Here is a 24,106-nt window from a genome sequence, read left to right as displayed (position 1 = left end):
CGGTCATCAGCTTCTCAGCATCCATCTTCCCCCAGTGCACCTTTGCGTGGGCGAAGGCCATTCGCGCACCCTCTATGCAGACCGACCGCTTGATGACATCAAGTCGGGAGCAAGCGCTTACAAGCCGCTTCACGAGCCCGAAGTAGCTGCTTGGAATCAGCTCGGCGGGCCTTAGCCGGATAATCAAATTCTTCATGGCTAGTTCCGCCGCCTTATGCAGTTCGATCAACTGTTTCAGTTGATCGATAAAAGGCACCAGATAATTCGGTGCCAAATACTGCGACCAGAAGAGCTTATCCGCAGTGTTCCTATCTTTGGCCCGGTAGAATTGGGCGGCATCCGCTATGCTCCGGGGCAGCTCCGCAAACACCCCTGGAGAAGTCCGAGTTCAAAATCAGAAACATAATCTTCTCCTCAAAAACTTGCTTTACAAGGAAAAAGCCTTACCCGCCGCGATCTTCCTCGGCTCTTGGATCCCCGCAGGGCGCTTTGGGTTTCCCCCCGGGCATCGCTCGCGGCCTGATGCGCCTTGGTGAGTTCGGATTCTTTCTCCGTTAAACTCTGCTCCAAGGTCTCGCATTTCTTCACGGCCTGTTGCAACTCCTGCTCAGCTTTAATAACCCTGGCCTCGCACTTCTCACGGAGGGCCTGCTCTGCGGCTGCCTTTTCCTCGGCCTTGGCCACAGCCTTCTTAAGAGCCTCGACTTCGGTCATCATCCATAGAGAAAATCAGGGAACATATTCTATAATACTGGAAATTTGATTGCACTAAACGCGAACAAGACTTGTGCATACCCTGTTTATCTCCCAACTGCATTTTTAACTGGCCAAGTTCTTCTTTGGCCCGCTCCAAACTTTGATTCAGTCCGAGGATTTCCGCAGTATGGGAGGCAGCAGCCGCTACAGACGCCTGCTTATAACAGAAGAGAAATAGATGTCATTCAATGAGTCTTCCTGTGAACATATATTTGATCCTCTGTCCGGTTTCTTCTTTTACCGAACAGTGTATCAGGGGCTACTATCCATACTATGACACTCTTCGAAAAACATACCTCAAAACCTTTTATAAGGCTGATACAGGCTCCATTCAGTCCACTCTCAGCAGACTGGATCTTCACAATCACCGCACCCATAAAGGGCACGGTGTTCATCGACGATGGAGGCGCTCTTCAGCGCCACCAACAAAGCATCTGATGCCTCTGGTTGGATAGAGGTTGCCGGTATACCCCCTCCAGCTGAAAGAGGCTACCTGCTTGATTCTGGAGCCGTATTGGTCTTCGGAACTGCATCCGGCTGGGAGCCAAATTCAAGATGGCCCCCACCGTCAGCTCCCGTGGGAATTTGCTCCCCCATGTGTTCGGCCCCTGAAATTTGACCTTCAGGCGCCGCCTTCACGGTCTTTCCCTCTCCTCCTTGGCCGGGGTCCCTCTGGGACGAAGCCTCGGTGGTATTCACCTGTTTGAAGGAAGGGGCCTTCGGGGGCGTCCCGCTTTCCATAGCATCTGAGCTCAGCGAATCCTCTGATGAGGATTGTTCGGTACGGGACCTCGCCGGACTACAAAACATATGGCTCAGGTTAAAATATTACACCATGATGAGTCTGGACGCATAAATGTGTTAGGACTGTATATACTCACGGGTTCACCAGGGGCTGGGCCCTGGGATCCCACGCCGGGCCGCTGTCGGCGGCGGCAATGGACTCCTCCGGAAGAGGAGCCTTTCCCCTTTTGGGCGACTCGGCCTCCAAGTGTGCGGAGGCCGTCCTCTTCTTTCTTTCCCCCGCAGGGGATTCATCTTCTTCCTCCTCCTCGTCCTCTTCGGAGGCGGAACGGGCATCAGAGCCTTCGGATATTGTATCCGAAGTGCCGCGGTGACGAAGGCCGACCCGGGTCTTCTTGGCCCCCTTCTCGGCCGTCTTCTTCGACACCTTGTAAGGCGCCGGGACCAGCATCTTCGTCAGAAGTGGGATGGCCGGTTCTTTGGGCAGTGGGGCCGGACAATGGATCCGCTCCGCCTTCTTCGTCCAGCCGTAGGAGAGTTGTAGAAAACACATTAAGCGCTTCCCTTGGGTTATGCGGATAAAAAGTACGATTACTTACCGAACTTGCAGGGCGGGACAGTTGGTACCCGCGGTCTTCGCCGGAGTCCGGCCATGATTTGCTGGACTTGAAGAGCACCTTCCAGATGTCCTTGTGCGAGGAGCCAAAAAGCTCTCTCAAGGTTTGGTGCTTGGCCGGATCGAATTCCCATAGATTGCAAGTCCGGTGTTGACAAGGCAAGATCCGGCGAAGTAACATCACCTGGACCACATTGACAAGTTCAATGTTCTTGTCTCCCATATCTTTAATACGCGTCTAGAGCACCGACAATTCGTCGGACGAGGACCAGTTCAGGCCCTTCTTGACCCAGGATGTAAGCCGCAGGGGGCACTGGATCGAAACTCGGGAGTAGCGGCCCATTCCATGCCGCACGGCTCGGTGATGTAAAACCACAGCTGTTGCCACTCCTTGACGGAATCGTTAAAGGTGCCTGTTGGCCATGTAACGTTGGGAATCTTGCTCACCATAGCGCCCCCGCACTCGTCGTGCTCGCCACCCACTACCTTGGGCTTCACATTAAAAATCTTCAGCCATAAGCCAAAATGTGGCGAGATGCGGAGAAAAGCCTCGCACACGACAATGAATGTCGAGATGTTGAGGAAGGAATTAGGGGACAGATCGTGAAGATCGATCCCATAATAATACATGATGCCGGGAACGAACGGGTGGAGGGGAAACCCTAGCCCGCGGACGAAGTGAGGGAGGAATACAACCCTCTCGTGGGGTTCCGGGGTAGGGACGATCTGTCTCGCCGTCAGGAGACGATGGCTGATTTTCTTGGCCAGATACCCGCCCTCCCGAAGCTTTTTGATATCCTTCTCCCGGACGGTAGAGGCCATCCATTTGCCTCCTGCTCCGGATCCGGACATTTTTGGAAGGCCTTTGTGGGCAGAAAAGATGAACGCTTGGGCGCTGGAGCTTGAGCGGAGGGGAATGGATCGGGAAGGAGAAAGCGCGGGTGCGAAAGGGAGTCCTTATCCCCTTATAAAGGCAGCAGGGATTCTGCGCCTCCCCACTTGCCTGGTAAAACCGCTTTTTCCCCAAGCGCTGTAATTGATGGTGCGGTTGGGTTACCCACACCCGTATTGATGAGAATCCCGTGATAAGGGGACACGATCTCTGCTTTGACAAGACGGGCCAAGAAAACCGCCTCGCAATATGTGCAGTTGCTGGTTGAGAAAAACGGTTCGAATAATGACCGGGCCGTAGTGTGATGTCATGCTGCAGAATGTGTCAGCAGTTTAGATTTGTGGAAATATTATTCTCTCTATGGTGTATGTGGAGTTTGTTTTGCAGAGCCGGACACTATCCTTGTGTTCGAAATCTTCCATGGAGTATTCGGAGGAGGAACCCGCCTTGCAATGCCGAAGACAATCTGCGCGCCGGACTCATCGTCATTGAAGCCTGGTTCAGGGGCTACTGAGGGAGTCCTGGATTAGGGGGTCCTCGGATAGCCGGACTATATACTTTAGCCGGACTTTTGGACTATGAAGATACAAGATTAAAGACTTCATCCCGTGTCCGGATGGGACTCTCCTTGGCGTGGAAGACAAGCTTGGCAATTCGGATATGTAGATCTCCTCCCTTATAACCGACTCTGTGTAACCCTAGCCCCCTCCGGTGTCTATATAAACGGGAGGGTTTAGTCCGTAGGACAACAACAATCATACCATAGGCTAGCTTCTAGGGTTTAGCCTCTACGATCTCGTGGTAGATCAACTCTTGTAATACTCATATCATCAAGATCAATCAAGCAGGAAGTAGGGTATTACCTCCATCGAGAGGGCCCGAACCTGGGTAAACATTGTGTCCCCCGCCTCCTGTTACCATCCGCCTTAGACGCACAGTTCGGGACCCCCTACCCGATATCCGCCGGTTTTGACACCGACACCCCGGGCCCCCAAAATGTCAGGACCGGCCCTTTCATTTCATTTCCTTTCTTCACTAAGGGTAATAACAATGTGACCAATTCATTCTTTCTTAGGAAACTTCTTATTTGCAAAAAAATCCACCATTATATGCTTAGCCTTCCACATGTGACCAATTCATGCATGTGATCCACATGCTGAAGGCCGAGAGAAACATGGTCGCGCGCAGTGACCACGTGAAAAGACATACAATATACATTTTTTAAGGGAAGACATGCAATATAAATTTAGCAGACACCGAATAATAAGATAAAGCAGACAAGTTTATATATAATTCCCTGGCCTGTAATTGGCATACATTTGTGAATTTGATCTCCCAAAAATCCTAATGGATGGTACCAATAGGACCGTTTTAACTAATAATCCAGCTCTTGGCCTGAAGGACTCACATGACTAATAGAGTAATTAATACTAGGTAGTGGACTCTTTGTGTTTTATTTAGTGTACTAGTATGCGGTGGAGAAGGGCATACCCTTGTCATAGACCCTCTGAAGAGAGTCTGAATGAGACATTAATTTATGTGCGCGTTATCAGGACGGCCGTCATCTAGAAAAAGTTGTTGATCACACAACCCCACGGAACCGCAGCAGATAATGGATGTTTGTGATGAGCGTTACCAGCAGGCATCGGCAGTCGAACTGAGATTTTGTTGGATGGCCCAACCCTTCCAATTTTAAAGGAAGTAGCCATACGGGACCGTGTGCCCCAGGACTTCATGGCCATGCCATACCCAAACACGTCCTTGAACGGCGTCGTGGGCACGCCGAACACCACAGGATTAGCAGGCGACGAGCTGGGCTGCTGGTTTATGAAATCCACGATGCTCCCCATGAGCCTCTTGCTGGTGGCCCTCAGCGGACTGTAGAGGTGGAAGCCGTGGTCCTCGCCCTCGGACTCCACCACTGTCACCTCGCGGCGCCCCGGCGTCATCCAAGGCCACGGCGCGTCGTGATCACGCATGCGGGCCGCCAGGCCGAGGCCGCGGTCCCGCAGAGAGTCCTTCCCGGCCACGGCGATGAGCACGCGGCGGCAAGCCAGCGATGAGACCTCCAAGGCCGGAGGGTCGATCCGGGGGTCGTCGTTGCCGGCCTGGCCGGCCGTCACGAACGGCCAGAGACGGTCCACCCCGTACGGCGGGAACACCGCCGCAAGGCCCGCAACGCCCTCGCTGTCGTCCCACGCGAGCTCCGAAGGCAGCCGCTTGGCTCCCCAGAAGTAAGGCTGCACCATGATCAGCCCCGCAATGTCCATCATGTCGTCGTTGACTTCGTGGCTGGCGCGGACTGCCGTGTGGTAGACGACGTTGCCGCCCGCGCTGTCGCCGGCCAGGAATGTTCGCGCAGGGTCGGCGTAGCTGGCCAGCCAAGGGTCGGACATGGAAGCCGCCCACTGGAGCGCGGCCCACGCGTCGTCGTAGGCTGCGGGTATGGGGAACTCCGGCGCTAGACGGTACTCCACCGACACGACGAGGGCCCGGGCGCTGGCGGCGAGGGAGGTCGCGTAGCGGTGGTACGTCCGGCCGAGAGCGCTCTCCGTGCAGAACGAGCCGCCATGGACGTAGAGGACGAGAGGAAGCCCATTCCTGCGTGCGGTCCCGGCGGCACGGGACGGGAGGAACAGGCGCACAGACACGCCGGTGGCCATGTCGACGACGACGTCCCTCGTCGCCACCCCACGGTTGCCGCCCTGATCCGGCGACGCCAGCACGAATGGGCTGCGCAGGAAACGCTCGATGCTGCCGTCCTTGTACTTGCGTATGAAGGGGTACATGTCCACGGAGATGTCATGTCCGTCCTTCTCATTCGCTGGAGATGTCTTGTTTGCATGCATGGCGCAGTTGAGATGCTTTACTTTGGAACTCTTGTTTTCAGTTGTGCCGCTGCATCCCGCGTCGTTGGCTGGGGAATTTATAGAGCCATTTCCGTCACACAGCTCCCAGCTTTCCACGTCCACCGCAACAAAGTGGCCACTACCTTTCCACGACCCCACCTTTCATGGATCCACCTAACCTCTTATACTCCTTCCGTCCCATAATATAAAAATGTTTTTAACACTGCACGGCTTATATTATGGGACGGAGGAAGTATCATTTATTGTACAACAGTTAACTATGTTAATGCTAACCTCTTATATTATTTATTTTGCAATGGGTTCCTATGAGTTATTCCTTTTACCAAGGGGTACTATATTGAGTGATTTAGATCCTGATGTTATTCATTTTTATGGTCTTTTCACTATATTCAGAAGCAGACTGTGTCGGGACTGTTCTTGGGCTATGTTGCTACCTTCACTAACGTTCTAGATTGTGCTTTATAACATCTTATTATTTTTGGCCACTGTTGTTAACTTACTCAAATCAACATGCGTACAGGTATGTTCATGTCCTGATGGTGATGTAGGGCATGTGTCGAGGATGCTTCAGGATTGCCTTCTTTGGAACTTCTAATGCACTACATTGCAGCTTAGGAGTACTAAAAATATGGTTCCTACTACAACTACCTTTGTTTTATATACAATTTATATTTAAACCACATATTTACGATACAAATATCTGGAAATGAAATTTGTCATATAATTGATTCCAATTGCTATCATCTTTTTGACGTGGATGTTAGATAAAAAATACACAACCGATCCCCGCAGCAACGCGCGGGGTATCATCTAGTAATTTATAGTCCGAGCGACACGTCTAGAAAGCAAACTATTACCAAGGTTGTTTCTTTGCACAAAACTTGGTTCAGTCTTTCCTCTTATGTAAAAGCGAAGAAGTGAGCTTTCAAAAATATTATTAAAGAACGTAGAAGAAATTTCAAGAAGCTGGTATCGGTGTATTAAGGGTACATTTGACTATATAAATATGTAAGTATAGATGGATAAACAGAAAATATTGTTGACAGATCAATAGCCTATCTTTCAAAATAGATGCTTTATGTCTATTGTGCATATGGTTTCTGCCAATTACCTTGTCATAAATAAAAATTAGTACACGTTTCTACCGACTACCTTGTGAAAAATCATAATTATTTGTCAGTACACTGTGACAAAATCATTAACAACATCTTGCCTCGCGGGAGCTAATAGCAAATATTAGTCTAGTTATTTATGGAGTAGTACGTAGTGAATACTCTTAAGGTGCTCGATTTGGGACAGAAACGTACAAAATCAGTTTTTTGTTTTTAACAAAAAATAGGGTGGGTCGGTGAGAGATACTGAAGGACACGCTAGGCCCCACCTATTAATATTCATTCATTGAGGAGAGAGATTAGATATGGGACGGCGCGACACACGTGGTTGGACGCTCTGCACTTGACCGACAGCGTCTAACGCGTGAACGCGTGACCAGCATTGACTAGCTGTGTACACACTCCGTCGGCTCACATATTTTTTATACACATACACATCCGAGCAAGTACGTAGGCAGCTCACTGTGGGACGACGATAGATATCTTGAGGCCACACACCAATTGATTGTTTGTTGAATCTTGCCGTCCGTAACGATAAATTCATACTACGATTCCAGTACGCGATTACACATGCATCACAATGATTGGGTGAGGGCCGCTGGATTGATTGATCATGGTAGGTGGAGGGCACAGCTTCGTTGTTTGTTCCTCCGTTGATCTACATGCGCACGTACACTACGGTCGCTATCCTGTCCTATGCACTTAACAAGTCTTTCCTTACTACTCCCTCCGTCTCCTAATACAAAAGTAGTTTTTATATTAGCGTAGTGTTGAAAACGCTAATGCTCTTATATTATGAACTAAGGGAATAGTAGATATGTACATTCATTTTTTAGAGCATCTACAGCCGCATATGACAAATATGACCCCTCACGTGGACGGGCCTGGGCGCATCTGCCGGCAGTGACAGGGCACTTCTCAAATTAATATTACTGCATCCGGACATTTCATACTAGATTCTTAAATCCATACAAAAGCATGCAAACGATAAAACCTACGTACTACGTAGAGATCTAACTACTCCTCCTCGGAGATGTCGACAATCTCCGTGCCCGGCTCTGGCAGCATGGGCGGCAGCGGCAGCTCCCGAGCTCCGACGCCTCTGCTCCGGCCTCCTCCTCCTCCTCCTCTATCTCAGCGCCGAGTTCGACGAAGAGCGCGTCGGACACCGCCTCCTCCTGCCGGAGAAACCGCCTCGTTGAACCCCTGCTCCGGTAGCTCTGCCTCGTCCTCCTCAAGATCCACCACCTCCATCGGCTCCGACAGCGGCTCTCCCTCGTCCCAGTCCGACTGCTGCTCCTCGTCCTCCTCCAGCTCTGGCGAGTCCAGAGACAGCCCGACAGCGATGCGGACGGCGCGCCTTGTCTGGATCTCCTCCACGATCTACCTCTGGCACTCCGGCGTGAGCAAAGTGTACGTGGTGACCAGCCGCCGGACCATGGCGATGCCGGAGAGCGTGGGAGAGCAGGGGTGAGGAGGCGGACGAGCTCGGGTGGCGGCGCAAAGAGGGACGATGTGGATGGGCTAGGGTTGCGGGCCCCCGGCAGACTTAAATAGCCGGATTTGGCCTCGGGCGGCAAGCTAGAGCGGCGCCACGTGTTGTTCACACTGCAGCGACGGAGGAGGCCTCTGTCGGACCGCCGAGTTTCCGGGTGAGTCCGCGTGGGACCCCATCGTCAGTCCTACGTGGCGGAAATGCCCGGGCGCCCACATATCCGCCCCATATTTGAGCTAGATATGATGGGTGTCGGCCAGCCCGGGCGTTTGAGGCCCGTTTGAGGGGCCCGTCTGGGTCAAAAATAGTGATCGGTCAGTGACCGGGCGGCCTGTCCGGGTGTATGAGCCGAGTTTGGGACGCCTGGCTGTAGATGCTCTTAGCCCACAAGTGTGAGATCGGGGTGATAGAACTTTGGATCGGAGTAGGCTAGTAGATCCGGTGAACCTACCTTGTCCAGCAGCAGATGAACTCGAGCCGGAGGCATCGTGATGCTAGGGCACACGGCGATGGCAGAGAGTAGGCGACGGTGGTGGAGCTTCCCGTGAGCACCGCGCTAACCCTAGATCGGTAGGGATTGTAGGTGGGGATTGTGGCAGCGATTAACCTCGTGAGTCGTGCCCCGGCCCCCACCTCTGTTTATATAGCCCGGGTCACAGGGGCCCACCAACCATGGTTTGGTTGGGCGCCCCCGATCAGGGCGCGAGTCAGGGGCCCGTTCGACCCGTTGGGCTCGAACGGGAGAGAGATCAACCTAACATTCTCCCCCTTGATCTCAACTTTACTTTTAACTTTATACTTTCTAGTTTATCTGTTTCATCACATATTGGTACATAGAGCATGTTTCATCGTCACGGCTTAATTGCCGTTAGAATCATACAACTACAACATACGTTATGTTCAGAAACAAATTCTGTTCCTTTTGGGCCTATCCAGGTATCATAAGGCTTTCCCTTAAACCCATGCCGGCTAAGTGTTCCTTGAACACATTGGGTGGTAAGCCTTTCGTTAGCGGATCCGCAAGCATATCCTTTGTCCTTATATGCTCGAGACTTATAGTTTGATCCTGGATTTTATCTTTCACAACATAATACCTTATCTCTATTGTTTTGGCAGCATTACTCGACTTGTTGTTGTGAGCGTAAAATACCGTGGGCTGGTTGTCGCAGTACATCTTTAGTGGTTTGTGAATACAATCTACCACTTTCAAGTCGGGTACAAATTTCTTTAGTCATATCGCCTGCCCCGTGGCTTTGAAGCATGCTATAAATTCTGCATACATCGTGGATGATGCAACTATTGACTGCTTGGAGCTTTTCCACGAAATAGCTCCCCCAGCGAGAGTGAAGACGTATCCTGAGGTGGATTTTCTATCATCTCTGTCCCCCACAAAATCTGCGTCTGAATACCCTTTTATCTCTAGAGAATCACTTCTCCTGTATATTAGCATGTAGTCCTTCGTGCCTTGCGCATAACGCAATGCTTTCTTTACCATCTTCCAATGCTCTAGGCATGGATTCTCTTGATATCTACCGAGTACCCCGGTGATAAAAGCTAAGTCAGGGCGAGTGCACACTTGTGCATACTGTAAGCTGCCAACTGCCGAAGCATATGGTACTGCTTTCATTTGATCGATCTCATACTGGTTCTTGGGACATTGAAATTTCCCAAAACTATCGCCCTTGACTATTGGAGCAGGTGTGGCTTTACTCGCATGCATATTATACTTTTTAAGAATCTTTTCTAAATATGCTTTCTGAGATAGTCCTAAGACTCCATTGTTCCTATCTCGGTGAATTTCTATGCCCAAAACATATGATGCTTCACCAAGATCTGTTATGTCAAAATTTGAGGATAAGTATTTCTTTGTTTCTTGTAGTAGACTAACATCACTACTAGCAAGCAGGATATCATCCACATACAAGATTAGGAAAATACATTTCCCATTTTTAAACATGGCATAAATGCAATTATCCTCAATATTTTCTTTAAATCCAAAACTTTTAATCGTTTGATTAAACTTTAGATACCACTGCCGAGAGGCTTGTCTTAATCCATAAATGGATTTCTTCAGGCGGCATCCCATATTTTCCTTGCCTTCCATGATAAAACCCTTGGGTTGTTTCATGTAGACCTTTTCTTTTAAATCACCATTCAGAAATGCCGTCTTAACATCCATTTGATGTAACTCTAAATCAAAATGAGCAACTAATGCCATTATGATTCTGAAGCAATCCTTACATGAGACCGGAGAAAATGTCTCATTGTAATCTATCCCTTCTCTTTGTGTAAATCCTTTTGCCACGAGTCGTGCTTTATACTTTTCTATATTCCCTTTAGAGTCATACTTAATTTTGTAGACCCATTTACAGCCTACTGTTTTGGCTCCTTTGGGAATTTCCTCTAAGTCCCAAACATCTTTGGAACTCATTGATTTCATCTCGTCTTCCATTGCCTTCATCCACTTCGATGAATGAGGGCTTCTCATGGCTTCTTCATATGAGGTGGGATCTTTTTCCATATGAACCATTTCTGTGTTATAAACTTTAAAGTCAGTAGAAATAGCTGACTTTCTTGGTCTTGTAGACCTTCTAAGGGCCTCAGTTTCTGGCACATTTTGTGCCTCAACTTCTGGCACTTCTTCTAAAATTTGTTGTTGCACCTCCCTTTCATGCTCAACAACGGGCTCAGTCGGCTCCTAACGGACAGGTTCCGGGTCTTCCCCCATAGCTGTCATGGGTGGAGTTGCAACTGGTAGTGAGAAAAACAGCTCCTGAATCATTGGATTAGGTGCATGCACCCTCTTCTCCTCAAGATCAATTCTCCGAGCTACCAAGCTCCCCCTCACCATTTCGTCCTCTAAGAAGACTGCATGTCTTGTTTCTACAAACTTTGCATATCTGTCAGGGCAGTAGAAACGAAAACCTTTTGATCTGTCTGGATAGCCAATGAAGTGGCAACTTACTGTTTTGGGATCTAACTTTGCAATGTTTGGATTTAACATTTTGGCCTCAGCAGGGCACCCCCACACCCTGAAGTGTTGTAGGGAGGGCATCCTTCCTGTCCATAGCTCGTACGGTATTTTGGGCACCGACTTGCTTGGTACTCTATTGAGAATGTGAATAGCGGTTTTAAGCGCCTCCATCCATAATCCCAATGGCAAGTTGGAATAACTCATCATGCTGCGCACCATATCCATAAGGGTACGGTTGCGCCGTTCGGCTACTCCATTTTGCTGAGGCTCGCCCGGCATTGAATACTGGGCTACTATGCCAGTCTCCTGCAAGAACTTCGCAAAAGGTCCAGGGACTTGGCCATATGGAGTGTGTCGACCGTAGTACTCTCCCCCACGGCCGGACCTTACTATCTTTATTCTTTTATCGTGCTGATTTTCAACTTCAGCTTTGAATATTTTAAATTTATCCAACGCTTCCGATCTTTCTTTAATTGGATAAATATAACCATAGCGAGAGTAATCATCTGTGAATGTTATGAACGAGTCATATCCATCCACACTTTTCACCGGAAATGGTCCACAAATATCAGTGTGAATGATTTCTAGTGTGCCTATGCTATGGATTGCACCTTTTTTGATTTGTTTTACGTACTTTCCTTTAATGCAATCTATGCATTGTTCTAAGTCTGAAAATTCTAACGGAGGAAGAATTTCACTTTTGACTAATCTTTCTATTCTCCCCTTCGAAATATGGCCCAAGCGACAGTGCCATAATTTCGATGAGTCAAATGTTCTTTTTCTTTTCTCTTGTTCTTTATTCGACGCGGAAACATGTTCTTGCACATTGCAAACGGAATAAACTTTTTCACGAAGTGATAACAAATAAAGCTCATCATGTAGTAAAGCATCACCCACATAAGCATTATTTAACCAAATGGCACACTTGCCATGTCCAAAATAACATTCATAATTATCTTTGTCCAAGCAAGAAACACATTAAGTTTCTATGACATGATGGAACAAATAAAACATCTCTAAGTAGAAGATTGAATCCATCAGCTAACTCTAAAGAGATATCACCGACAGCTTCAACTTCTGCTTCAACTCCGTTCGCCACGTCAATGCGTCTTTCGCTTCTTAGCGTAGTCCGCGTCGAATGGAATCCCTATAAGGAATTTGCAACATGAACAGTTGCTCCTGAATCAATCCACCAAGTGGATTTTGAAAACTGTGCATACAGGGATTCATTTACAAATGAAACTATATTGTTACCTCTTTTTGCCATGATCGACTTTAGCCAAACAGGACAGTCTTTCTTGTAATGCCCAGTCTTCTTACAGTGGAGACAAGTGTCTTTGTCCACCGAGAAAGGTTGTTGCTGATGCTGATGCTGATAGGAAGCTTTTCCTTGTGGCTTTGAAGGAGAACTTTTGTTGTTTTGATTGTAATTCTTTCTTTTGTGACCCTGCACATAGTTGAGTGTACCACCATGTGAGGCTTTGAGTCTCTCCTCTTCTTGGACACACATTGCTATTGTCTTTTCAACGTCCCATGTTCCAGGTGATATATTGTAGTTCACAACAAAAGCTTCAAATTCCTTCGGCAGTGAAGCCATGACAAGGTGGACCAGGAGCACTGGTTTGATCTCCAGATCCGCATCCATGGGCTTGAGCTTTGCTGCCATATTGCTCATCCTGAGGATGTGCTCTCTTATGCCATGACTACCACCTGTGTATTTTTCTGTCACCAGTTGCTCTAACACCTGGGTGGCATATATCTTTGAAGAGCCAGTGAACTGGCTCTTTATCTATGAGAGCAACTCCCCTGCGAAAGTGCACTCTGCAATGGAGCCCACAATGGCGCTCTCAATTGTGTTCTTTATAAAGGCCATGCATTTTTTGTTTGCATTGACCCACTTTTGGTTATCTATGAGGTAGGACTGCTCCAAAGGAGCATAGTCCCCTTTCTTTTTAGCCCATGCAGCATCATCATCAGTGGCCTCTCTTACTGGCTCTGTGGGTCTGACCGGCTGTGGTTTCTCCACAACCCAGTCAAGATCATCACAAACAAACGCCAGTTCAACTTTCTTCCTCCACTCAGTGTGGTTGTCACCTCTGAGTGTCGGAACTTCTTTTAGGCAACTCATCAAGTGAAAGCCTCCTTGTCCAGCAGCAGATGAACTCGAGCCGGAGGCCATCGTGATGCTAGGGCACACGGCGATGGCAGAGAGTAGGCGACGGTGGTGGAGCTTCCCGTGAGCACCGCGCTAACCCTAGATCGGTAGGGATTGTAGGTGGGGATTGTGGCAGTGATTAACCTCGTGAGTCGTGCCCTGGCCCCCACCTCTGTTTATATAGCGCGGGTCACAGGGGCCCACCAACCATGGTTTGGTTGGGCGCCCCGATCAGGGCGTGAGTCAGGGGCCCGTTCGACCCGTTGGGCTCGAACGGGAGAGAGATCAACCTAACACGGGGTACTTGCGTGGCTCCTCTGCTGGTCTCACAAGTTGAATTCAAGGGGAGGGTAGGGATTCTGGGAGGGTACAGGCACACGTGGGTGGGTCCTTTGCACCTGACCAACAACCTCCAGCGCGACTGCGACTTCGAAGGAGTGTTCTCACACGTAGCACTGCCAGTCTTTGTCACCGTTTGTGACCAGGTTGTTGGAATTTGATCTCAGGTCATAACGGACCGAGAGAAAAGGGGAGCTCTTCTCCAGGTTTTGTGCTATGATTCAAGGCACACAAAAAGGTAATTTTTGGTTTGGTCCCCCTTCCCTTAGCACCAAGTATAAAAAGAAAAGGTGGTGCCCCTTGGGAAATGACAAACACATACATGAGATAACCCCAACAAACTTCTAAAGGCCGATCCTATAAGGGAGCACAAAGGGATTAGAAGGCCATCAGAATCCAAACGCGGATTTATAAAACACGGGCTTCTGGACACCTCTTATCCATACCCTTCAATATTGCTTTGAGATCCGTGCGACACAACTAACTTACAACACGAATTTTTCTCTTTTTTGTTCCTTCAAAACAAAACAACATATGAACTTCAAACTTTGCAGGACAACAAAACATTCTTACTACAATGTGAGAAAAAACTTTCAGATTTTTTTGTCCGACATAAATGTACAAAATGAGATTTTTTGAGTAAAAAACAATATTTTTTTTCTATAGATGATCCACGAAAAAATCTGAAAGTTTTTTCCCACATTCTAGTTAGAATGTTTTGTCGTCCTACAAAGTTTCAGGTTCATATGTTGTTCTATTTAGGAGAAACAAAAAAGACAAAAGTTGCTCGCACGAATCGTGATGTAAGAATGAATGGCTAGATAAGGGGGTGTAGGAAAGCCTGTACTTTCTCAAATATTAACCATCAGAATCCCCGGCCACCGCAAGGCTGTGCCGGTGGCTGCCTGCTGCCATCTACACTGACCGGCCGCTGCCCATGCCGGCCATCTCTATGACGGTAGCGTTTTGGACGCCTTCTACCAATTGCTTTCTATGATTCACGCTTTCGGCCATGGGCTATTCACTCGATGCTGTTCAGCTTCGCCAACTATTGTCATGGGCTGCATCGAGTAGGGGCTGCATCAAGAGCATGGGACTTTGGCAAGCACTTGTAAGTTCACACGTTTGCGCACATGTATTGGTGTTCAAATCCAGAGATCCAGATCTAATTTAATGTTAACCTAAAGTATTATTTCTAACATAGGTACGTCCGTGTTAATTTGTTAGTAGTACCAAGCGTTGGTTCTATGAAGCCTTGACAATTCCAATGGGTTCTGTTGGCATTCGTAGATGCAAGTTCACATGAATGCCATGTGGCCACGTAAGTACGTCCTGGCTTTGTTGCGTGGTGCACTGTCATCCGTAGTGCTACCAGAATAGACTCACCACTCGCTCGCTGTATCCACCCCGTGTGTTCAAATAATCATTGAACGTACGACAGCTATCGCTGGCGACGATGGACCATCAATCTTCCTGCATGTGCACATGTGTTATGGTAGCTACCCCTGTCCTATGCACGTACGCACAAATCTTTCTTTATTATAACTTCTTTTTCACATCGGACTTGATACATACATTTATTGGACCTACACAATCATTAATGAACAACATGTTCTCCAAGGAATAGTGTCCTATTGAAAGGACATTCAGTTTGTCAGAATTATGTAGCTTCTTTTTTTATGCAATCTCGCGAACATTTACTCAACCGCCACAATCTTTACAGGGAGGAAAGGAATACCACCGGGCCGGCCTAACCAAACATGGCGGCCAGCTCCAAGAGTCAAAGTATGTTTCGCTAAATCGTGAGACTCGACATTTGAGCTCCTAAATTCGTGAACTATATTACATGAAATAAAAGTAGATAAGTGTAGTTTGCTCTCCTAGATGATTTCTCCTTATGCAACACTCCGTTGTGAACTTCTTTTACCATCCCTTGCAATCCGATGCCACATGAATATAGTTCTGGTTTAGATCCTCGGCTAGAACTAGCCCCTCTCTGATAGCTAGGGCTTCTAAAGTAGCTGGGTCATCAATATTGGTGAAAAATAAAAGCCGAAGCTCCCATAAATCTTCCTGCATGATCCCTGCAAATGGCATCGACCTCTCCGTTCGACCCCCTCCGGCAACTGCTGCATCCACGTTCAGCTTTGAGTGATGTTAAGGAGGTGCCAGCCATCCAGTCGGACGAGGGATTGCACTCCCATGGGACACCCTATTCTGAGTGAGCACTTGTAGCTTTGTTATGTACGAGGTGATGAACTCATGTATAGCATGTGAGGTCTTGAAAATACTTCAATGAATTGCTTTCCAACGGGCACCCCAGATCGCCCACATGGTCCCTACAAAGTTGGAAAATCTTCCAATGACAGCGCTCCCTGCACAGTGAAGATCCAGCCCTTCGCGTTCTCCTCCTTGTGTATACAGAACTGATCTAGGATTGCTTCGGAAGACAACGCACATGTACTCCATGACGCTGATCTAGGATATCTTTCGTATTCCATGTATCATATACGCTGCACAAGTTACAGGCTCCAGTCGTGGCCATGTGACGACGATGGAGAACCTCTCCTTATGGGATTGAGTGCCCAGCCAACCGCGAAATAAATACCCTGAGCTTCGATGAAACCTGAAGTTTTCTAGATTGACTTCTACTCCTTACTTACCTCCTGGAGGTTTGACGATCCTCACAGCCTTCTAGACAACTCTCTTTGTTTTGCTTATTCCAGACCAACATGTGGTATGCTGACCCCTCAGTAATGTGGCCTCAAGGTTCTTCACTCCATGCCCAGAAATCCTCGACCCCCCTAGTACACAATGGGATCTTAAGTAGTGCTTCAGCATCAAACGGCGTAAAAATTGAACTAAAGGTCTTCCAACGCACTTGTCGGCTCAATAAGCTCGGAGACTTTCTATGGGGGGAGCTTGAATTAGAGAAGTGATAGGTCGTTTGTAACTCTCCCTTGCTATCCAATAATGGGCCCAAATGTTTGTGGAATTACCAGCCCCGGCGTCCCGCCTGTCTTCACCTATTGTTCAACCACCAGCCGGACCCACTGGGTGCCGCTGTCGCTTGTGACACTGCCAGCAGCTCTCTTCCGAACTTTTTTTCCAATTACTGTTCATCCAGAGAAAACGCTCCCGGGAGCGAAAATGCCTCCACCATTAAAGACATGCTATATAGTTCCTTCTTATCCCTTTCCGTTTTTATTGATTGGTGCTTGCATTTCCATTGCATACGAATGTACATTGTTGCCTTCACTTTCGTTTGTAATATAAGATGCTTTTCATTTTCATTGCATAGGAATGTCCATTTGCACAAGTCTTTCTTTACAACTCCCTCCATCCTATAATATTAGATACTATGACAATCGATGTACTCACATATTTTTTATGTGGAACACATATGTACTCACATATTGGTTGTAATCACATCCTATATTATGCGACAGAGGGAGTAGTAATTAAAATTATATTTCCTACAACAACAGTGCAAGAAAATATGTGCTTGTGCCAACTAATTAACTTGTGAGAAATCAAAACCGCGAAGGCGGCAAATATAACATTTATTAGAACTGAAACTATGTGCTCCCTCCATCACAGTTTACACGACGCGATTCAATTCTCATGCATTTCCACCACCGGAGGGATTTTAGGCGCCTTTGCTTTAATGGCCGTAATAAGGCCCACAATTTTCTGTCCATGTAGGAGTGTACACGGAGTAAAATAATTGCATGGATGTGTGTACGCGGGTGGAAGCAGTACATGCATGTGTGTATGCATTAATTTCTCTAGTAATAGGCGTCATGCTATAACTACTGATACTCTTTTTCAGTCCAATCGCTAATCGTCTTGGTCCGAGAGATTGTTGAAGTGCGCCCTGTAAACTGTGACGGAGGGAGTATTACATTATTTATACCTTCATGATTTCATACCACTATAATTTAGTACTTTCTTGTTTGCGGAACTAAAAGTTCCACATTACCAATACACAATCATTAACAACATCTTACCTCGCAGGAGGTAATAGCAACATTAGCTTAGTCATTTATGGAGTAGCGTAGCACATACTGAATATCTTGAGGTGCTCGATTTCTGACAGAAGGTTACAAACTCAAGTTCTTCTTTTTAACAAAAATAGGGCGAGAAAAACTGACACACCGATTTATATTCATGGGGATCGGAGATTACCTATGGGGCGACTTGACCGACAGCGTCTAACATGTGAAGCTAGACCGCACGTTCAACGAGCGACGAGCGACTGCGAAAGGATCTTCCCACGGTCGCATGTAGCACTGCCGGTCTTTGGCATCGTTCGTAACCAGGTACGTCCGTGTTAATTTGTTACCACGGTCACATGAAGCTTGACAATTCTCGTACGTTGGGTTCTGTTGGCACTTGTAGATGCAAGTACACATGCATATCATGCTGGCTTTGTTGCGTCATGTGCGTACGTACGTAGCGCCTACCACTACCAGCATTGACTAGCTGCATATACACTCCGTTGACTAGCCCTGTAGAAGGCATCCGGCAAATAGGAGGCACGTGGCATGGCCGTCTGCAGCTGAAGGCCTCGTGATGGTTAATCCTCATCGTTGGTTTTCTATCAATTTAATAATATAATAGATAGGATGAGAGACACTGAAGGACACGCCAGGCCCCACCGGTTTACATTCATGGGGAAGAGATTACCTATGGGGCGACTTGACCAACAGTGTTTAACGTGTTCAACGTGCGACTGCGAAAGGATCTTCTCAGTCACTTGTAGCACTGTCGGGCTTTGTCATCGTTAGTAACTAGGTACGTCCGTGTGAATTTGTTACCATACTCTAGATGCAAGTACACATGCATGTGATGCTGGCTTTGTTACGTCGTGTGCGTATGTACGTAGCGCCTACCGGCATTGAATAGCTGGGTACACACTCCGTCGGCTCACATATGATATGTATACACATACACATCCCATCAAGTAGGCCGCTGGATTGATCAATCATGGTACGTGGAGGGGACAGCATCTGCATGTGCTGGCCTCACAAGTCTTTCTTTACTTGCGTGGGCTCCTCTGCTGGGCTCACAAGTTGAATTCAAGGGGAGGGTGCAGGCACACGCGGGTGGGTCCTTTGCACCTGACCGACAACGTCGAGCGCGACTGCAAAGGAGTGTTCTCACACGTAGCACTGCTGGTCTTTGTCGTCGTTCGTGACCAGGTACGTCCGTGTTAATTGGTTATACTACCAAACACCGGTTCTGTGAAGCCTTGACAAATCCAATGGGTGCTGTTGGCATTTGTAGATGCAAGCTCACATGTATCTCATGTGACCACGTACGTACGTGGTGGCTTTGTTGAATGGTGCACAAGCAGAACTGACTCACCTCTCGCTTGCTGCGTTCACTATGTGCGTTCAAATAATCGTTGGAAGTATGATAGGTATCGCTCGCGACGACGGACCAACGGTCTTTTTTTTAACACGTACAATGCAAACGCTCATATATACGTGCATACACTCATCTCTACGAACGCGCACACACACCATACTCCTATGAGCACATCCGAGAGACTGAGCCGCTATATCATCTTGAGATTTACGAAGTCATTATAGGCGCCTCGTCGTTGACAGGAACATCTCCTCCCACAGAAAACGCATTGCTGAAAATCCTGAAATAAATTCAAAAATATTGCGAGCACCAGGACTTGAACCCTGGTGGGCTGAGGATAGCACTGTCCCTCTAACCATCCATTCATCCAACCACAGGTTGGTGCGCACCAATGATCTTTCTGCATGTGCATGTACGCTATGATAGCTATCCCTGTCCTATATACATACACACAAGTCATTCTTTATTAATTTCTTTTTCACGTAAGACTTGATGCATCCATTTATTGGACCTACACAAACATTAAAGGACAACATGTTCTCCCAAGGAATAGTGGCCTATTGAAAGGACATTCAGTTTTGCATAATTATGTAGTACGAATCTCCCGGCCGCACCAATGTCAGATTTTGCAAGTCGCCCGCACCCTTTATTTGTTTCCACACGAAGCGGTTACTTGTTGGGCATTTATTCAAACCTGCATATATATGAAAAAAAAATATAGAAACCTCATACCTGCATGTCCCACCTTCCTACTATAGTACTAGCATGCATGCCCCCCTTTCCGTCCTTTGTAAAAAGGCTAGTAGACCAACCCGCGCATAGTGCGGCTGATGCGCGATCATAGCGCTGGATAGGGAGCCGAATGATTCACGCAATAATAGTTAAAATTAACGGCTGATTTAGGATTTATTTAGCTTTTTTTAGGCAATCTCGCGAAGGGTTTATTCAACCACCACAATATTTACAAGGACGAAAGGAATACTACCGGGCTGGCCTAACTAAACATGGTGACCAGCTCCCAAAGTGAAAGTATGCTTCGCTAAATTTTATTTTGAGCTCCTTAATTCGTGAACTATATTACATGAAATAAAAGGGTTTTGTTTTTTGCAAGGAACATGAAAAAAAAGTTGATAAGTGTAGTTTGATATCCTGGATGATTGCTCTATATGCAACACCACTTCTGTTGTGAAGTTCTTCTACCACCCCTTACAATCCGATGCAACATGAATACGGTTCTGGTTCAGATCCTTGGCTAGAGCTACACCCTCTATGATAGCCAGGCCTTCTAAAGTAGTTAGGTCACCAATATTGGTGAAAATAAAAGCCGAAGCTCCCATAAAGATTCCTGCAAATGGCATCGACCGCTCCGTTCTGCCCCCTCCTGCCAACTGCTACATCCACGTTCAGCTTTGCGGGATGTTCAGGAGGTGCTAGCCAGCCAGTCGGACGAGGAGTTGCACTCCGATGGGACACCCTGTTTGGAGTGATCACTTGTAGCTCTGTGATGTACGAGGTGATGAAGTCGTGTATAGCATGTGGGGTCTTTAAAAACACTTCAATGTATTGCTTTCCTACAGGCACCTCAGATCGCCCACATGGTCACTACAAACTTGGTAAAAATCTTCCGATGGCTGCTCTCCCCGCATACCGGAGATCCAGTCCTTCGCATTCTCCTCCCGGTGTATACTCAACTAAACTAGGATAGCTTCGGAAGACAACACCCATGTACTCCGGGACATTGATCTTGGATAGCTTTCATACTCCATGTATCATGTACGCCCCACAAGTTATAGAGCTCCCCGCATGTTGGTCCGGACTAAGCAAATCTCCCGATGACAGCGCTCCCGGCATAGCGGAAATCCAGTCCTTCGCATTCTCCTCCTGGTGTGTATATATATACTCAACTGAACTAGGATAGCTTGGGAATACAATGCACATGTACTCCGCGACACTGATCTTGGATAGCTTTTGTACTCCATGTAGCATGTACGTCCCACAAGATACAGGCTCCGGTAGTTTCCAAGTGACGACGGTGGAGAACCTTTCCTGATGGTGTGCCTAGCCAACCGCTAAATATATACCATGAGCTTCGACAAAACCTGAAGTTTTCCATATTGACTTCTACTCCTTACTTTCTTCCCGGAGGTTTGATGATCCCTCGCGGCCCTCTAGCTAGCTCTCTCTGTTTTGCTTAGTCCGGAGTCCGGACCAATATGCGGTATACTGATCCCACAGTAAAGTTGCCTCGAGGTTCTTCACTTCATGCCCAGAAATCCTCGATCCTCCTAGTACACAATGGGATCTTAAGTATTGCTTCAGCATCAAATGACATGAGAACTGAACGGACTAGCTGTTCCAACACACTGGTCGGCCCAATAAGCTCGGAGACTGTTTGTGGGGAGCTTTAATTAGAGAAGTGATAGGCCATTTGTAACTCTCCCTTGGGATTCAATCATGGGCCCAAATGTTTGTGGATTCACCAGCCCCGGGGTCCCGCCCGTCTTCACATATAGTTAAACTATTTGCACTAGGCTTCAATCATATGCCTAGACGAGATATTTACACGCGTGAGCCCTGCTCCCGTTTTTTGCAGGGACCAGGAACCCTGCTCCCGCACGTCCTTAAATACTTGCCGCCTCCTCCCATCTCCCAACGCACATAAATCATTTGATCAGCCTCTCGCCTTGTTTGCTTTGTTCTTCACAAGGTAGGTAGCTCGCTCAATACATACTACTATTATCCCTCGATCGTCCCCACTTCATCCAACTCTCGTGTTCAGCTATCTAGCAATCAGGTAGAATAGGAGTAGAAGGTAAGACCTTGTACAATGAGAGATGCTTAGAGGGGTGCTTAGAAAAATAAACCGAGATTTTTTAAAGCACCGGTGCCTATTTCTACCGGAGAGACGCTTAGTTAAGCGTCTATCCTGTACAAATAAACACCGGTGCTTAAAGAAAGTCTGGTTTATTTCTCTAAACACCTCCCCTAAGCACCTTCCATTGTACAAGCCTAAGGGGGTTTTGGAACCTAAAGATCGATCGCTTTTCAAGGAAACTGACTCTACTTAATATTGCATGCAGGAAAGTCACCATGGCAAGCAGCAGCAGCATCCCAGCCACCACCGTCCGTGAGATCCGTGTTGCGCAGCGTGCGGACGGGCCGGCGGCGGTGCTGGCCATCGGCACGGCGAACCCGCCCCACTGCGTGCCCCAGGGCGACTACCCCGACTACTACTTCCGCGTCACCAACAGCGACCACCTCACCGACCTCAAGCCCACCTTCGCCAAGCTATGCGGGATGACAGGCATCGGCAGGCGTTTCTTCTACCACACCGACGAACTGCTCGCCGCGCACCCGGGCATGTCCCTCGACGCCCGGCTGGACGTCGTGGCTACCGCCGCCCCGGAGCTCGCCGCGTCGGCTGCGGCGAGCGCCATCGCCGAGTGGGGCCGTCCGGCGGGCGACATCACCCATCTCGTTGTCAGCACCAACGCGGGGTCGCACGCCCCGGGCACCGATGTCCGCTTGGTGTACCTCCTCGGTCTCCGTCATGATGTCCTGCGCACCGTGCTCCAGCTCAACGGCTGCGCTTCCGGGTGCGCCGCCCTGCGCCTAGCCAAGGACCTCGCCGAGAACAACCGCAGCGCGCGCGTCCTCGTGGCCTGCGTCGAGCTCACCGTCACTGCCTTCCGCGCGCCCGACGAGGCGGACTCCTTCGACACCCTCATTCCCCAGGGGCTCTTCGGTGACGGCGCCGGCGCCGTCATCGTGGGCGCCGACCCTGACGTCCACGAGCGCCCGCTGTTCGAGATGGTGTCTGCCTCGCAGTATGTGATACCGGACACCGAGCACATGCTCGCCGTGCAGCTCGGGAGCGGTGGCATCGACGGGACCATCGCCACCGGACTGCCAAGACTGGCGGCGGGCATCGTTGAGCGGTGCCTGCTGGATGCGTTCGGCAACCACCTAGCCGTCGTCGGAGGCGTAGTCGAATGGAACAACCTCTTCTGGGCAGTGCATCCTGGCAGCAGTGCGATGCTCGACCACATCGTCAGGGCGCTCCGGCTAGCCCCAGGGAAGCTGGCGGCGAGCAGAACCGTGGTGAGAGAGTATGGTAACATGCTTGGCGCCACGGTTATCTTTGTGCTCGATGAGGTCAGGCGCCAAAGAGAAGATCCTGAAGGAGAGGGAGCTAGCCATGATGAAGACTGGGGGGTGATGATGGGATTTGGACCGGGGTTCACTGTGGAGACGATGCTGCTGCACGCTGCCACCTAGGTAAATAGAAAGAAGGAATGAAAAACACGTGGCATATGTATTCAATAAGTGCATGCAATGCAACCATTAATATTTCCATATCCACATATCACGTATATATACGTACGTGTAAGACATGTGAACATGTGGTGTGAGAGTGGTTAAGTCCTGTAAGAGTGATCTCCAATATATGGTTATAAATATAATTTTAGGTACTTGTAAGTTGCTTGAATTGTAAATTTGGGTCAGCCAGTTTCTTGACTGTTCATTTTTGCGCTGAAATTCCTGATACGGTTTTTTTCTGGACTGTCATGGGCTTGTTTTTTGTACTGCACCCATATTTTGCTCAGTCGATTTGCTTATGGGCCGAAGCCCATTAATTGTGAGATCAAGCCCTCCTTTCTCTTCCTTTATTTCTTATGCCTTTTGTGATTTTATATGTTTTCGTCTTTGTTTTTTGTTTTCTTCGTTAGTTGGTTTTTATTTTTCCTTTGTGGATATTTTTGCAATGTCACTATGCAAT

General features: G+C 48.3%; 2 protein-coding genes across 3 annotated transcripts; one reads left to right on the top strand and one right to left on the bottom strand.

Annotated features, from left to right (window-relative positions):
- Nucleotides 1–4,272: 4,272 nt before the first annotated feature.
- On the bottom strand, nucleotides 4,273–5,892 carry LOC109781740 (probable carboxylesterase 5). The gene has a single exon (XM_073503222.1). The coding sequence runs from the start codon at nucleotides 5,855–5,857 to the stop codon at nucleotides 4,574–4,576; it is 1,284 nt and encodes a 427-aa protein (XP_073359323.1). The 5' UTR covers nucleotides 5,858–5,892; the 3' UTR covers nucleotides 4,273–4,573.
- A 16,068-nt stretch (nucleotides 5,893–21,960) lies between these two features.
- Nucleotides 21,961–23,822, top strand: LOC109781748 (bisdemethoxycurcumin synthase-like). Of its 2 annotated transcripts, none has more exons than XM_073504877.1 (2): nucleotides 21,961–22,033; nucleotides 22,407–23,822. In XM_073504877.1, the coding sequence occupies exon 2, from the start codon at nucleotides 22,417–22,419 to the stop codon at nucleotides 23,602–23,604; it is 1,188 nt and encodes a 395-aa protein (XP_073360978.1). In that variant the 5' UTR covers nucleotides 21,961–22,033; nucleotides 22,407–22,416; the 3' UTR covers nucleotides 23,605–23,822. The 2 variants fall into 2 exon arrangements, with proteins under 2 accessions (XP_073360978.1, XP_073360979.1); XM_073504878.1 differs by lacking the exon at nucleotides 21,961–22,033 and adding an exon at nucleotides 22,050–22,138.
- The last annotated feature ends 284 nt before the right edge of the window (nucleotides 23,823–24,106 follow it).

Source organism: Aegilops tauschii, chromosome 7 (genome assembly GCF_002575655.3).
Source record: "Aegilops tauschii subsp. strangulata cultivar AL8/78 chromosome 7, Aet v6.0, whole genome shotgun sequence".
In the NCBI taxonomy this organism is placed as follows: Eukaryota; Viridiplantae; Streptophyta; class Magnoliopsida; order Poales; family Poaceae; genus Aegilops; species Aegilops tauschii.
Note: the sequence above shows the minus strand (reverse complement) of the source record. Positions and strands in the feature narration are given on the sequence as shown.

What these genes read in the sequence shown, in the direction of transcription:
- LOC109781740 (XM_073503222.1), bottom strand. Translation starts at nt 5,857, where the DNA reads ATGCATGCAAACAAGACATCTCCAGCGAATGAGAAGGACGGACATGAC.
- LOC109781748 (XM_073504877.1), top strand. Translation starts at nt 22,417, where the DNA reads ATGGCAAGCAGCAGCAGCATCCCAGCCACCACCGTCCGTGAGATCCGT.